The following is a 16,599-nucleotide window of genomic DNA, read 5'->3' as shown; positions in this document are numbered from 1 at the left end:
TTGCAGGCCAGTGCAATCAACGGCTTGTGTTTAGAACAAATATTTGAAACGCAGAAGCCTGTTAACAATGCAGCATTTGATGCCTCTGAATTACTCTCTCACTCACAGCAATTGAGGGAGAAGCCCTTGGCACCAGCTCCACGCAAAAAACCTGCTTCCCAGCCTCCTCCATTTGCCTTCCGACCCTCCCCTCAAAGAATTCTCCACGCGCCATACAAAGGTCTTAGTTTTCTCCCTTAAATACCACACGAATCCCACACAGAACATCTGACTTCTTTCTTCCCAGAGCAGCAAAGATTTAATTCAATACTTCCACGTAATATTAACATTAATATAGTTAATGAGACCAACCTATCTTTAACTCTTTTACTCAAACCCTTCGTTGGTATTTTTCATTTTTAAATAGGGTTTTCTGTTTGCTAGTTTTGTTTTGCTGGGGGACAAAATGTCATCTTGGTTTATTTTAAAGCAATGGTAACAATTAAACTACTTTTCAATTAGTCAGAGGTGGGCATGTATTAAAATGCCCAGAGTCCTCAGCACTTTTCCTTCTCCAAAACCTTGGTAAGCAATGTAGGGGGTTTTTTTCCCCCTCTACAGGGCCAAAGGGTACACTGTACTACCCAGAGGTAATTAGAATGTTAAATTTTGCTCAAGGCCAGGCTATCAGGTTACACGTTCTAACAAACCCTGCTGGGAGAAGACTTTGTCTTTGTCTTGGGACCACTAAGAACTAGTCAATCAACCAAACAGAACACCTTCAATTCTATCAGAAAACCTCCCATCTGAGCACAATGGACAAGAAAAGCCAACACCAAAGCAAATAAAATGAATGAAGTGGTCCTGCTGCAGGCCGTCCTTACCACTGGGGGCGAAGGCCCCCTCTGGACCCTTGCCGGGGCTCTGGCTCCTCCAGGGGTGGGTTAGGGGTGGCGAGGGGTCCCGCACGTGGGTGCGGGTAGAGGTATGATCCGTGCATGCTTGAACAGGACTCACCGCCGTCTGCCTGCCTGTCTGCCACTCCGTCCTCTCGTCTGGGTGGGAAGGGCCAAGTTGAAAAAAATGTGCAGGTTACTCACTGGCCTTCCCAGGCGGGGCGGGCACACCCAGGAGGAGGGAGAGGCAAAGCGCAGACAGGGAGATTCTTCAGAGGCTGGGCGTGAGATCTTGCTTCTCATTCCGTTTGTTAATGCTTCCTGAACTTTAAACTCAATCCGCACAAGCATGGGTACTTTGGGGAAGCAAATAACACTTGCGGAATTAGATTCCAAGGGCTCAACGCAAAGGCTACTTTGAAAAAGGGCAATGCATTAGTGAACATACTTTTCAGTTTAACCCTGAAACTTGTTTCCACTGTGTCTGAGCATCAGTGCTGGCACAGAAAATGAGAGTAAGGGGCAACCTTCGTGCAGTGAGGGGCTTGGAGCAGGCAAACCCGGGTGCAATGTAGACAATGAAATTCTCTTTTAGGCCCTAAGTTTCTTTGCCTTGTATAAGAGGCACAGTCTTGAAGTATGTATCTGAAAATCAAGATTTTAGAAATGGATTCACATTGAAAATCCACAAACTTGTTACCTGATAGCCTGGCCTTTGATAAACTGTGAAATAAAGCCTTTCAGAAACGGAGGGACCCTTCAGTAATTTGTTTTGGTCAATGTGGGCGTTCACGAACAAAGGCACAGCAGTGTTGCAGTGGGTGGAGACAGAGAGATGGGGGAGGATGCGGAGAGCCAACACCTGTGAGTACCACTGTGGACCAGGTACTTAATCTCATTCATTCCTGAAAACACCCTCAGGAGGGAGGTGTCATTCTTCCTCTTGCAGGTGAGCACGCAGAGACCCGGACGCTAGGTACCCTCGCTAGAGCTCAGCCGGCTTGTGGGTGGAGAACACAGGAAAGCGCACCGGGGTTTGTCTGAATCTGCACCAGACACGCCTCCTACCACTCACCTTTCTTCCGCTTGCAGTTGACCAAAAGTTAAGTCGCCTTTTCTTAACTTTTATTTCCAAAACCGATATGCCATGAGACATAATTCTGCAGAATATTAATAGGTGTCATAAAGGTAAAAAAAAAATGTGCCGCAAAGGTTTCTTTACTATAGCCCCTCACAAGTGTGCTATAGTATCAGTGTGCTAATTTATACTGTGCATCTCCAAGCTCGGGACTTACTGAGTGTCATGTTTCCTTTCCCAAAGGTTTTCCTCTCAGGAGGAGGAGATCATGTGGGTTTGGGAAACACTCACAGAGATGGGCTATTGTACTTTTCTCCCCCTCTGCTATGGGCTGAATGTTTACGTCCCCAAATTCACATGCTGGAATCTGAATGCCCAATGTGATGGTATTAAGAAGTGGGGCCTTTGGGAAGTGATTAGGTCATGAGGGTGGAGCCCTCACGAATGAGATTAGTGCTTTTATAAAGAAGCCCTTCCACCCTGTGAGGATACAAGTCTGTGATGCCAAAGAGGGCCCTTAGCTGACCATGTTCGCACCCTGACTTCCAGCCTCCAGAATTACGAGAAATAAATTTCTGTTGCTTGTAAGTCACCCAGTCTGTGGTATTTTATTAAAGCAGCCTGAACGGACTAACACATCTTCCTTTTTTTTTTTTTTTAAATTTTTTGAACTTATTAAAAAATTCATGATAAAAAATTTCAAACAGTATATATAAGGATATAAAATCAAAAGTAAAAACCTACTTATTCTCTCTGCCAACCAGTCCCATTCCCCAGAGGTAACCACTGTTAGTAATTTCTTATGTATCTGCTTCAGAAATTCTTATGTATATAAAGCAAATATGAACATCCTTTTAAAAATAGCACAACTGGGGCAAAAGTGTAACCATGGTGTGTTATTTATCTGGCACTTTTTTTCTTTAAATGTTATAATGTAGTTGGGATTCTTCCATATCAGCAAAGAGAACTGCAGCTGGCAAGTCAGTCAAAAAAGGTAAAAGGCAGGTCTGTTAATGTGAGATTCCTGCATCACTGAAGGGTCCCCTACACGGGTCACAGTGTGCTTGCTAACTTCACGTCAGAGTGCCCAGCTGCCCTTCCCGCCGCTGCCCACCCTCCACATTTGACGCTGCGTACAGGCTGGGGAGGACCCTAAGACCGGAACCACACCGCCAGTCACTGTGACACAGGACCCATAACGGTGATGACAATGACACCTCAGCCACTACAGTTTTTCTTTTTTTTTTTAACACTTTGGACATATTCATTCGATGAAGCCTTACTCTCAACAACCCTATGAAGTCATGCTCTTACTAACTCCATTTTCAGATTGAGAGAGCCATCTCTGAGTGCACGCCCAGCGCACAACAAGTGCACAATAAATGCTTAAAGTTCTATCAGTGAAGTAAACATGATGTCTGTTGATCTCCGCCCCACGATGCAATCCTCCAAGTGGCACTAGAAAGTGGGCCCCATTTTCCCTTAGGAATAACATTGTAACTGGGGGTTCTGTTCCAAAACCTGACCTTGACTTCCTACAAATTCCAGCTATAATAAGAGCTTGTAAAACAGAGACACAACACATCTCGTTTAAAAGAGCAAGGTGAGGTTCCATGACTCAGATTTTAAGAGATTAGCCCCAACAACCCTTCCTTTTTACTGACCAGTGAAATAACATCCAGAAAATGTGGGGGTCTCCTCTGGGCACATACCGTGTCACACTGCCTCAGTCATGAAACAATTTTTAAACATGCAAACATTTGAACCCCACATGATTGGCTGCACAAAGGACTCCAATGTATCCTGTATGTGCACACGGAACACACCGTATCACAAATCTGACATAATATTAGTACCTACGTTAGAACAGGCATCAAATACTTAATTAGAAATAGCTTTTCGAGCCTTCTTAGGACTTAAAAGGTCATTTAAGACAAGATTGGACTGACTCATTTCTCTCAGGAAAACCGTCTAGGGATAACGGGAATCAGTGCCCTCTTATTCTCTTAATACGTCTTCCTGTGAGAGCCCGAGGCCTTCAACATCAGCCTATGGGGTCTCTCTCCCCAGCACAGCTGCAGGAGCACCTCTGCGCTTTGGGACATCGCTCAGGGCCTGAGCTCGGTTTGCGGTGCCCGTGCTTTGACCTGATCCTCCTGCCAGTCCCTCCCTCTCTCTTTTTGTTCCCCATCCACCATCCTGAACAAGGAAAGCCTCGAAGGTGAGTTTACCTCATAGAGGGGCTGACCAAGAGAAGGCAGGAGGAGGAGAGACTCACCTTCCCTCAGGGCGGCTACAGCTGACTGGATGCCACGAGAAAAGACAGGGACCCTGACTCCTTCCCTCCTCCACTTTGACCCCCACCCCAACGCTAGGCTGTAAGTCTCAGCACAGCGCTTACAAGATGGTAGGAGTTTATTCATTGGGGGGGGTATCTGTCCCCTGTCCTGTCCTCTAATTCAGCATAATCTTCATGCCCAATGCATTATTTCTTATTCTCAATTATATTCAGCAACAACCATCCAACCACCAAGAAGCCTACGCCTGGCACAGTAGCACAGCCCTGACATAGGCACACGTTTAAAAGACACATGTGCTGGCTTGGGCCGCCCTGCAGTCAGGCGTAGGGCAGGAACGGCAGTGATTGATGGCATCCGAGACCGGGTCCCAGTTCTGCTCTGGACGCTCTGGTCAGGTCACAGGTCGGAACTCTAGCTTCCTCGACTCTCGAGTGAGGATAATACCATCCACCTCCTGAGGCTGTGATTGAAGATTAACTACAGAAAGTATGTAAAACATTTTGTAAAGGAGGAGTTCCGGGGACCAGCACGAGAAGCAGATAGGGGCCGTCCCTGCTCTCAGCTCTCTAAATGTGTGGGCGGTGGAGCATGACAATTGCTGTAGAAGAGAAACTAAGTCGTTTCTGTTGTTTGTGATCGCCCAGCCCACAGCCTGCTCGGCTGCTGTTCCAGAGCAGGTCCATCAGAGCGCTAACCAGGAAGTGAACACCATGCAGTAGAAAATGGACCAGCCTATTTTCATGTGGACACGATTGTTATCCTCCATTCCTCTTCTTTTATCAGACCTTCTGAACAACTTCCTTTTAGCATAATGATGAAACTATTTTTAAACGTTTTGTTATGGAAAATTCCAAACATATATAAAAGTGGAGAAAAAAATTTGTAACAAACCTCCCATATATATCACCAGCTTCAATAATTATCAATGCGTTCAAATCTTGTTTCACTCATATCCCTACCGTCTCTGCATTACTTTGAAGCAAATTCCCAGTATCATACTATTTTATCCAAAAACACTTCTACATGTATATCCAAAAGCTAAGGTTCTGTTTGTAAGCACAAGCAAAATATAACATCCAAAAATAAACTATATCATCCAATATCTAGTTAGTATTAAAATTTCTCCAAATGTCTCAAAGATTTTTTTGCACGTTATTCAAATGAATCCTGCAATTAATTGATAAATGCTGTCTTTTTTAATATAAAATTTCTTTTTCCATCTTTATTTTTTCCTTGCAATTTATTTGTTAAAGAACCTGGTTCTTTTGTCGTATAGATTGTTCCACAATCCACATTTTGACGATGTTGTGATTTAACTAGTTTCTCTCTGCCCTGTATTTCCTGTGAACTCACAGTTAGATCGAGGAACTTGATAAAATCCATATCTGGTTTGGGGATAGAACAGTGAACTGACAGGTGGTCTTGTGTGCTTCCACCAGGAGGCAGCTCGTATTGATTATGTCTGCTTTTGTGCGCTTGGCAGCCACTGAGAATCAATGCCCAAGTCTTACTTCATAGGGACTGGAAAATGGTGATTTTCTCCCATTATTTCTCTACTTATTAATTGGGAAGCTATGAATATTAAAGATTGATATTTGCCTGAAATGAAAGCATATATTTCCCATTTCTACTTTTGGCCATGAGCTGTCACGTTACACACTATATCAGTTCCTTTCTACCTACCTATTTTATTAAAACCTATTATACTGAAAAGATGATTTAGTTTAAAAAAAAAACTGCTCGGTTAGATTTCTAGGGGAAACAACTGGGAAACATTATTCAGAAACTTTCGTTCAAAGGGTAAAGAAAGACAAATCCACAGTACATCATTCAGATTCAAACTTGATTGTTCACTTGTGAGCTCTAAGACACTGGTCGAAGTTTTAAACATTCCAACCCTCAGTTTTCTCATCTATAAAATGGGGATGATAATACCTACTTTATGGCTTTTATGAGGATTCATGATAAAGTATGCAAAGAACAGTGTCCAAAAAAGAGTAGACCCTCAACAAAGTGCAGTTACTGCTAGCTGCAGCACTGTCTCCTCCCTACTTAGCAACAGCGGTTGCTCAATAAATGCTGGGTGAATAAATAAAAGGCTGCTGGCTTTGCTTTGTCTCAAACAGATGATGGTTTTAATATTTCAAGATGCTGAGAATATAAAAGCGAAAAAATGAAGTCTCTGCTCATGAATTTACATTTAATTATATGAAGGAATGGAAAAGGCCATTATTTGCTCCCAGTTTAATTATCTCAGTTGGCTATTTTGAAAATAAGTACTGCTGGTAACCCAGAGGGTTGGGGCAAGAGGGGAGAGTGGGACCAACTTAACCACATCACCAGAGACGTGAGAAGACATCAGTATTCTCCAAAAGAAAGATAAACCTATACTGTTACTACCTTTGACTTGGCCTGAGATGTTCACCTAACGTAGTGGGTTGAACTGTATCCCCCTAAAAGTTAGGCTGACATCCTACCCCAGAACCTGTGAGGGTGCCCTTATTTAGAAATACAGCCTTTACAAGCATAATCTACATTAGACACAGTCATACTGAATTAGAGTGGAGTCTAAATCCAATCACTGGTGTCCTCATAAAGGACAGGGAGACACAGAGATACACAGGGAAGACCGTGTGAAGACAGACTCATAGATGGAAGTCATGCTGCCATAAATCAAGAAATGCCAAGGATTGGCAGTCACCACCAGAAGCTAGACGAGGCAAGAAAGGATTCTTCCCTGCAACCTTTTGAGGGAGCATGGCCCTTCTGATACATTGACCTAGAATTTCTAGCCTCCAGAACTATGAGACAGTAAGTTTCTCTTGTCCTAGGCCACCCAGTTTGTGGCAACTTGTTTCAGCAGCTCCAGGAAACTAACACATCCAGTGAACTCAGACAAAAGGTATGGACCAGTCAGCCTCCTTGTGGCTCAAACTGTTTAGTGGGATAGAGAGAGGAGAGGAGAGGGGATGGGGTCCTAGTCAGGTGAACTTGAACCAGTTTTAATTCATCTTACATCAGCTGGGCCCATGACTGACTCTTCAAAGCTGTGCAAGTACCAACAGGCAAGCCGGCTTTACCTGAAAAGCAAGTAGACAGAAGCCACAGAACTTGTTGGCACTGGTACCTTAGGAATGAGAAAGCTCTTTGTGAAATTCAGCAGGGGAAACACTGACATCTCCTTCCACAGCCAGGCTTGGTGGGGGCCGCACTCCGCCCCGGGCACCCACCTCTCCATCCTTACTGTATCTTAGGGAGGCTCGATGGTGGTCTAGAGGAGAAGATGTGCAGCATTCCCCTGTTTGCCCAACCACGTGGAGCTTCGGCTCCCACCCCTCATGCTGGGAGAGGAAGTCAGCGCAGTGATGCAGCAGAGAACTTGGCGTGTGAGCGGTGCTGCTTGGGCACCCTTTATAAAGCCATCGTCTGAATGCTTGTCATAGTAACGAATGGTGTGGGTACTCACAAACGTTCACTGAGCCCCCTTTGTGGGCCAGGCCCTGCATTGACACTGGAGAGACTAAGAAAGAGCTACAGTTTTTGATAAATTAATTGTGTTAGGGATGTGGGGTTAGAGATGGCTCCTTTTTTTTTTTCTTAAAAAGTCTTTTAATTTTATAATAATGTTTTATAATGAAATACTTAAAACTCTGATCAAATTTTTAAAAAAGATGTGGGAAAAGCTGCCACATGTGTGTATGCATGTGTGTATACGTGGTGTGTGTATATATATATATACACACATATATATTCCCCCCTACATTGCTCCATCTTTCATCAAGGCACAGCACCAGGTACCTCGGGAGACTGTCCACCCTCCGATTCACCCTCACCCACACTGCACTCTAACACTGGGTCAGTAGCACATGACTTAGCACTTAATTGGTGGCTAATTATTTCAGGTGTGCTAGTTTTATTTCCCTGGATTGGCTCCCCCAGGGCAGGAATTACCTCCTTTCACACCATCTGTTAGCACCTGCTCAAAAACCCACCATGCCCCAGGATTAGCTGGCCTCACAGATGGGACGATGCCATAGACTTCTCTGGACCTTCCTGGAGAACAAGCCACAACAAGCTGTCTAGTGATCATGTTGGGACAAGGAAGGAAGCAGAGGGACTACAACTGAGAGTTCTGCTCATATTGAGAGTCTGCTTATTCATTTCCCATTGGTTCACCCTGAAGTGGAACCACCGAGACCACAGGGCAAACACACAGGTGGACTCAGAGAGCCACCCGTGAGGCCCCAGCACCAGGAAACAGGTGTGTTTGTGTGTGCACGTGAGTACACGTGTGTGTGTGGGCATTGGCACATGTATGACACTGGAAGGCTAAAGCAAATAAAGGCCTTCTTGGTGGCTTCTGGAATTTTACTGCTTCTTCATGACTGCCACAGACGCTTTGGATGCTTGCGGGAAGCACAGGACAATTCAACCCCGTACATCTTTGGAAATGCGGGGATAGGAGTATTACGTGCCAGACATCATGCTAAGCCCCTGATATCTGCCCCTCTATCCCACTCAGAGGCTCTACCACATAGTACTAGCCCTGTTTCAGTGGCTGGGAAACTGCAAAAAGGGCAGAGCCAGGATGCATCTCCTGTCTCAGTGATTCCAGTGTAGACTTTCTGCGTGAACATAGTTCAACACTACTGGGAGGGCGGGGGGAGAGCGATAATAAGTTGTTAGTCCCCAGCCATTTTTCTCCTGTACGTGCATCCATCACTCACCAACATGAGCAATGAACTCTGACCAGAGAGACCCTCAAATGACTCCCCAAAGCTGCCTCGACGCATCTCTCCATCCTCTGACAGAGGAGAAAAAGAGCACCTGGTCGAAGCTGCAGAACCAGGGTTAAAAGCTGCATAAGCTGCATCCTCCCTCCTCTCCACATAAGCAGCTAATGGAGGTGAGAGACATAGAGACCAAACCAAAGGCTCCCTGGAGCCCACATCCTCTACTGCGGGCCAGCCACCGTGGGAGGGGAAAAGGGAGCCCTGCTGCCTCCAGTCTTCAACAGCCTAATGAAGATTTGGCCTGTCATCTTCCCAGGGAACCAACTCCACAGCTGTCTGACAGACACCAATTTTTATTCTCGAACAACACGGCAGATCCTCCTTTGAAACCAAAAGTCAGCAATAAAACAGATCATAAACATGTACAGGGTTACAACCCCGGAAGAGTCAGTGGCTGGATTTCTCCCAGCCCCCAGGCCTGTCAAAACCAAAGTCCCAGGAATCTCCTTCATGTCACCACTGGGGAGGGGCGAGGTTGGTGGAGGTCACGGCTGCTGTGGACAGCACTCTTAGCCCAGGTCCCTTGTGGTCTCAAAGTCATGGGCGTATTTGTCTGATATTGTCTACTAGCAAATGAGGATATCCAGCTTGCTTTGCAGATGTGGGGTGAATCTGAAAAAAAAGTCACATTCACACTCCAAAATGTCTAAGACTCTAGCACATAAATGACCAAAAAAAAAAGTAACTACTTTGTACATATCATCAGCAGGCACTACTTTTCAATCCAGCAAGGAAAATTGAACCATTTCCTTGTCAGACTTATTTTATTTATACCCTTCGAAATCTCTCTCCTGGGGATATAAATTCCAGGAAAGAAGGCATCATTATTCAGACATTAAAAATATTTTTACTGTTGAGGTCTCCAAAAGGGCTTGAGTACATTAAACCTGCCTCAGTGCTTTGAATTTCTTTTGTCATCTTTGCAGAACTAAGCTGAGTTGTAACCTGTTCAAGCAAACAGTTTACAAATAAACTGTTTCTAGGACTGAGGGTGTTTAGCTCTTTTCAAATAGGGAAGAAGTTGTCGTACAGAAAAAAGGTTGGATTTATCCTTCATAGATCCAAGGCACAGTGATAATAAGAATTATTATTATTATGCTAGAAGAGCTGACATCTATTAAAAAGGTCTATAATATCAAACAGTTTTCTAACAGCATTAAATATATTTTGCACTCACCTTCCCATCACCTTGTGAAGTGATTACTGTGATTGTTCTCATTTTGTAGACAAAGAAACTGAAGCTCAGAAAAGTTAAGTGTCTTGTACAAGGTCAAACTGCTAGTAAGTATGGAAGCCAGTGTTCAAACTGGGCAGTTAGTTGCCAAAGGACTAGTGGGTAGATAGTAAACATCACTTGAGCGTGGAAGGGGCTGCCTCTGTAGTGAGCGCATCCTTCAGAACGAGGTGTTCAGGTAGTGACTGCTGTACTGAGAACTCAAGCTTCACTTGGGACATATATTGGCAAAACTACCCCCTCGGGTCCCCAGTGATGCTCCGCGACTCACATTCCATTCTATTGAGCTGCTCAGTATCGACATACTTTTATTTTCTAGGATTCTATAGTTATATGTTCCACATTTGTCAGGAAGATCATGTGTCATTCAAAAAGCAGAGGATCAATCTGTCATCACATGAGACATTCAGATTTCTGCCTAAAGAAAAGAGGCAGGTTTGTATACCTGTGTCGAAACTGCTTCCCTTCCTTCCTTCTCGGAAGCAGATGGTAAAATATGTGTTTGTCATAAGTCCCTGTTCCAAAGCCGAGAAGCCCATCGGTGGGAAGGATGTTACACAGCACCTGCAGCTCGTCCTGCTCTTAAACAAGCCCCACTTAGAACAGACGTCGAGATTCAAGCGTGGCAGTGAGGCCAGAGATGATGCTGGCACTGAAAGCCAGGTGAGATTCCATCAAACCAGCCTCTGGGAAGTCACCGTGCCACTTCCAGGGCATGAGTAATCGGCCAGACCCAGTACCCACGTCCCCTCTGCTGGAAGTGTTAGTCTTGAAGCATCTATAAACGTGAGACGTGAAATACGAGGCTCGTTGAAAGGCTGCTCATGTTGGCTCCCTTCACCACTTTTTTCCTTCACTTCATTTACTTAAATATTAGGCCACAGTTCAAACCCCACAATACACTACGGAGCTTTCAAAACCAAGGAACTGGGTAGTGTACTAAGTTCATCACCCAGCGTTGAAATAGCTAAGATGAGAATCCTGACCAAGTTTCTGAAACAGTGACAGCCACCACCTGTTGTTATTCTCAGGGCCAACAGCTAGGATTCTAGACCTCAAGCAAGCTCTTCATGTCTTCCTTTCTTTCGACTCCCAGTTCTTTGCCAGTTTTGCCAAAGCACGGTTTCTGGGCACCTGGAAGGAAGAAAGGACATGTCTTCTTTTTGGGACCTGAAGCTTTTCAGCTGATGTGACTTTCACAGTGAGGCTGGTGCAAGGAACTGCTGGCAAGTCTAAGTCAGCAATAATGCAGAAGGGAGACCAGGAAGGAGCCGGACAGGTGGGGCGGGAACACCCTCCGGCAACTAGTGCGCCGTCACAGGGAGCCAGGCGGCTCTTCTGAGTAAATACTTGCTGCCGATTTTAATTATGAGAGTCAGCACTAAAAACGGTGTGTCATTCTCTGCTTGAAGACTGACCAGAGACGCTCTCCCAGACACTATCCAAGAGCCAACACTGTGTCGTAATGGAAAGGACTGAGATCTGGCCAAAAGGGTTTGGTGGAAAGTCAAAGAATTAAAGATTCTGAGGCTGTTGGAAGAAAACTGAAGAAAAAGCTGCCCTTGGGGTCCGGGCTTATAGAAAGGCGAGTGAAGCCCAAGGGTCACTGAGAGAAGCTCCATGTGGGAAATGAGACCCAAAGTCTGGCATGTCACCAAGCAGCCAGGAGGACAATGCCCCATAACGCCTGACACCTCCACAGTGCTCCTGGTTTATGGGTGAACCTGGCAGTGCTTGCCTCATTCTGTTCTCAATAAACCCCCTGAAGCAGGTAGATGAGTGTGTATCACTACAGCCATGTTCCAGATGAAGAAACTGAGGCTCAGCGGTCTTATTTCCCAAAGTCTCATCACTGCCAAGTGGGAGAGCAAGGCCTCCAAATGAGCTCTTCTGACTCCCAGTCCAATGCTCGTTCCACTACTCTGTGGCTCCAGATCACAGGAAATAACATTAAGGGGAGGGTGAGCTTGGAGAAGGCTCGGTCAAGGGCCAGAGTCAGCAATGCACGTGCACGACCTGGGCAGAGAGGCACGGAGTGGACACTGGAGGTTTATTTTAAAATGTGGAATGACGGCAGCTCAGTAATGGCAGGAAGATAACCGAGGGGAAGGGATGGTGTCAGTTCTTCCAAGGCTGAGGAAATTAGGGCCATGGGTGGGATGGGGGAGCCAGACTACTTTAGGACAAGAAATTATAAGGAGTATAATGTACAGACAGAGAAAACAGACTGTTTTCTCACCATCAACAAGAGTTTGAAAGATACAGAATGGCTCAGGATGGAATGAGTGACTGAAGGAAAGCCAGAGCGGGGCCGAGGGGCTCTGGCCTTGGACGAATGATGAGCAACAGCGGGGATGAGGGAGACCTTGGGACTAAAGGTGCTGGAGCTGTAATAGTGACAGGAAAGGAGTAGCTGTTGCAGAAGCTGTGGGACTTTCCCAGAGTTCCTAGTCCTAGTCCCCAGGTTCTAACTGGAATGTATGTGTGAGGATGTGAAAACTGCTGTGAGCTTTAGACGAGACGATGCGTACAGAAGTATCTCATGGCACCCGGCAAACAGCAGGTGCTCCACAGCCTTCGGCTGAAACTGAAGTGGAGTCATGTGGACCTTGGGAAATTTTCTCCTCACTGTTGACTTTTGTCTTTCAGCCAAACACTTACTGTACACGAACACAGACAACATGTTTGAGGTGATCTAATGATGAATCAGACGTTGACATTGCTTTTACCCTCAAGGCACATTGATAGAGACCATAATGTAAGCTGGTGGTGACTATTCACTTGTTCAGCAAATAATCACTGAGCATCTATTATGTGCCAGACACTTAGTGATGCACCAGGGACAACAGAAAGTCCTCGTGCACAGGGAATTCATGTGGGCATGACGGACAATCAGCAACAGACAAACATTATCAGGTGGGATTAAGTGCAATGGAAAAATACAACGCAGGGTAGGGGACAGAATATAGGGCACAGGAGACCTTGTGTCAGATGGAGTAATCTGGGAAGGCCTCTGTGAGGAGGTGAAACTGAGCAGAACCTGAATTGAGTGAGGGAGTGAGATGTGTGAAGGTCTTGAAGAACAGCCTTCTAGACAGAGGGAATAGCAACAAAAAGCCCAGAGGCAAAGAACAGCAAGTGGGCCAGTTCTGTAAGGATGTGATAAAGATGTGATACAGGGGAGCCGCTGTGATAGAGAAGTCACTCCCACCTTGGGGCGCTGGAGTATTTGGGGAAGAAGAACAAGAAATCAAGGCAGGCTTCCTGGGGGCGCTGGCATCTGAGGTGGACCTTGATGAAGCGACCATCTGGACCCAAGGCAAAGAACACTGTCAGCCAAGACCCAAAGGGAGGGAAGCAAAGGATATGCATGGGGAACAAAGAAGTGTTCGGTGTGGATGGACGGCACATCTGAGAGAGGGAAGTGGCTGACGATCAGGCAGGAAAGGTTAAGTTAAGACCAAAATGCAGAGGGAGAGGGAAAGAGCGGGAGGGAAGGAAACATGATTTTTGAACCATCCACCAGGCGTGGGGATAGGTACTTTATATTACTTCACTTAGTTATTATTTATTTCAGTAAATAATCACTTCTTTCATTAAACAAAATAAGTATTTCTTTTAGTAAATAGCTCCCAATACACCTTGTCAGCCTCATGTTAAAGATGGTTAAACCCGAGAGTGAGTCGTGGATGCCGAGTAACAGAGGCAAGGAAGTCCTGGAAGGCGTGTGGACACGGGCAGCCCTGTGCCACCCTGGGATGAACACGGCCTGGACTGCAGTTCCAGGGTCGGGGACAAGCAAGGGACAGTACAGATCTCAGACTACAGACTTCTGGGATTAACCATCTTGTTTATTTTATATAATCCGCCCTCCCTACCCACAGATTAGAAGCCAAGGTTCATGATACTGCGCCATTTTACACGAGGGACTTGGATTTTAGTGTCCCCAGGGGCCCCTGGAATCCCTGAAGATACTGAGGGACGACTCTATCCCCAAGGTCATGGGCACAACACTGGGTCTGTATTAGGTTGCCAGTACTAGATTAACAGTCCACCCAATTCTAAGTTCAAAAACAAGAAAAGCACAGCACCTGCTCCATCAAGTCCTCCTTTCCTTGTGACTCAGGTTATGAATGAGAGACTGGGGGGGGGGGCGGTATTTCTAACCTGCCCGAAAAAGGCTGAGCGTTTTCAGCCTGTAAGGCAAAGTATCAAGAAGGTTCTCCAACTTAAGAAAAGTTGGATTTCTTCGTTTTTTAAAAAAAAGATAAAATAAAATAATATAAAAATAAAATAAACTATGGTGTAACAGTACAATAAAACACTACCCAGCAATAGAAAGGAATGAATTATGGATACAGGCAACATGGATGAATCCCCAAATAATCATGTTGAGAGAAAGAGGCCAAGTTAGAGAACCTAGTGCATGGTTCCATTTATACAAAATTCTTAAAAATGCCAACAGATCTGTGCAGGCAGAGTAGTGGGCGCGTGGGGCAGGAGGTAGGGGAGGACAGTGAGAAAGGGAGGGTTACAAACGGACACCAGGAACTTCGGAGGGTGGCAGATACGTTCGTTATCTTGATTATGGTGATGACTTCACTGATGCAGACATGTGTCAAAGTGCATCAAACTCTTCCCTTTAAATACGTTTAGTTTATTGTATGTCTATTAAACCTCAATAAAGCTGGGGAGAAAACATAATGGTCTACAGATCTTAAACAGGGCCCCTATAATCAGGGGAGATAAACACTACACATTTCTGCAACTTCTGAGGCACAGATTGCTTGCGTTCATGAACATTTGTGCTTCCTGGGCATGCAGCAAGGCCCCATTTTCCAGCCTCTCTGGCAGGAAGGTATGGCCAGGCCCTGTGCTCCGGCCAACAGAATGTGCACCTCCACGTCCCACCCGCCGCCTGATTGGAGGAAACTCTGACGACACAGAGTAGCTCGGGTCCCTGAACTGTGGGGCACAGTACCCTGTCACCACCCTGCACTCACAGTGGCGTGAATGAGAAGTAAACCCGAACTGTGTTGAGCCACTGAAATCACGGAGCTGTTAGAGCAGTTAGGCAGTCTCCGGGACAAGGACATTACATAGATTATTTAAATATTATTAATAGATACTAATATATAGTATAAAGTATATAAAATATATATGTGTATAACAAAGTATATAATTAACATATATACTATATAATACATATTCGTATATTAATTAATTGGTATATTAAGATTCCTAATACCAATATTAATATTGGTAGCCAAACAGAGGGCAAATCATTGAAACCTAATAAGCCTTAGCTTCCTCCTCTGTGAAGAGGGAGGGCTTCCTTCTGCTTATCTCGCGGGCTATAATAAAGAGTGAATAAAATTATCTCTGTATTTGAAAGCTTTTTGAAAACAAGTATGTTTTTCGCCTACAATATAGTTACCTTAACTGCCATTACCCATGTCTCTGTTTGATATCATTGGGCCAAGTTTAGAGTATTACAACCAGTGGGGACCAGGTGACTTTTGTTCCAAGTCAGAAAGACTCTCAGCTCCAGCAAGTGCCTCATATTTGATATGATCTGAGCAGAAAAGATCACTGGGATAGCTTGTCTGGTACAAGATGGGAGACGGGTGGGTACGTACGTTCAAATATAAATTCACAGATGATGGATTCCTTTTTAAAAGTAAAAGTACTACCTGCTCTTCTTCACACTGGGGGCTTTATTTATATTCTTTCATTTTAGAAGGTTTTTTTTTTTTTTTCTCAAGATCTGGCCCTGAATTCTACTTCTGGAGGGTCACAAGGGAAAGAAGTAAGGCAGATATATGGATGAGCCAAACCACTACTACTGGAAAAGGGGCCTCAAAGTGCATTGAACGTTAGCAATTCAAGAACAGCAATGAGAGCAACGGAGTGTGTATGGCGCACACACGTGCCCATCACAGAACTCCAGTCACCTCCCAGGATTTTCTTCCAGACGGTTCTGGGTAGCACTATTGTGCAACTGATAACAAAAAGTCTTGCCAATATCATATTTAAAGCGGGAGAGGTCAGACACCTTCTACATGTGTCAATTTTTCATTTTGGAATTAGTGAACTTAAATCTAAGTTATGCCACAGTAACAGACAACTCCAGAATCTCTGTGGCCTACAGTTAGAAAGATTTGTCTCCCATTACGTCCATCAGGAATTAGCTGCAGCTCTGTGCACATCAGGCCGGGACCCAGGCTGAATAAGCAGCCCGTGTCTAGAACGTCAGAAAATCTGAGCATTCGTGGGCGTGGCCCTAGGAGTTCAGATGCAGGCTCACATGACATATGGC

The 16,599-nt window shown here is 45.1% G+C and overlaps 1 protein-coding gene across 4 annotated transcripts in view; it reads right to left on the bottom strand.

The window, feature by feature from the left end:
* STON2 (stonin 2) overlaps nucleotides 1-16,599 on the bottom strand; it is a 139,698-nt gene that overhangs the window by 53,374 nt on the left and 69,725 nt on the right. Inside the window, exon 5 of one of the 4 annotated variants that reach the window (XM_074365177.1) lies at nucleotides 864-1,034. The exons of the other annotated variants lie outside the window; for them this stretch is intronic. Within the exon in view, the coding sequence (XP_074221278.1) occupies nucleotides 864-1,034 (171 nt within the window). The remainder of the gene's footprint in view (nucleotides 1-863; nucleotides 1,035-16,599) is intronic. 4 annotated transcript variants of the gene reach the window in all.

Source organism: Camelus bactrianus, chromosome 6 (assembly GCF_048773025.1).
Source record: "Camelus bactrianus isolate YW-2024 breed Bactrian camel chromosome 6, ASM4877302v1, whole genome shotgun sequence".
Taxonomy (NCBI): domain Eukaryota; kingdom Metazoa; phylum Chordata; class Mammalia; order Artiodactyla; family Camelidae; genus Camelus; species Camelus bactrianus.
Note: the sequence above shows the minus strand (reverse complement) of the source record. Positions and strands in the feature narration are given on the sequence as shown.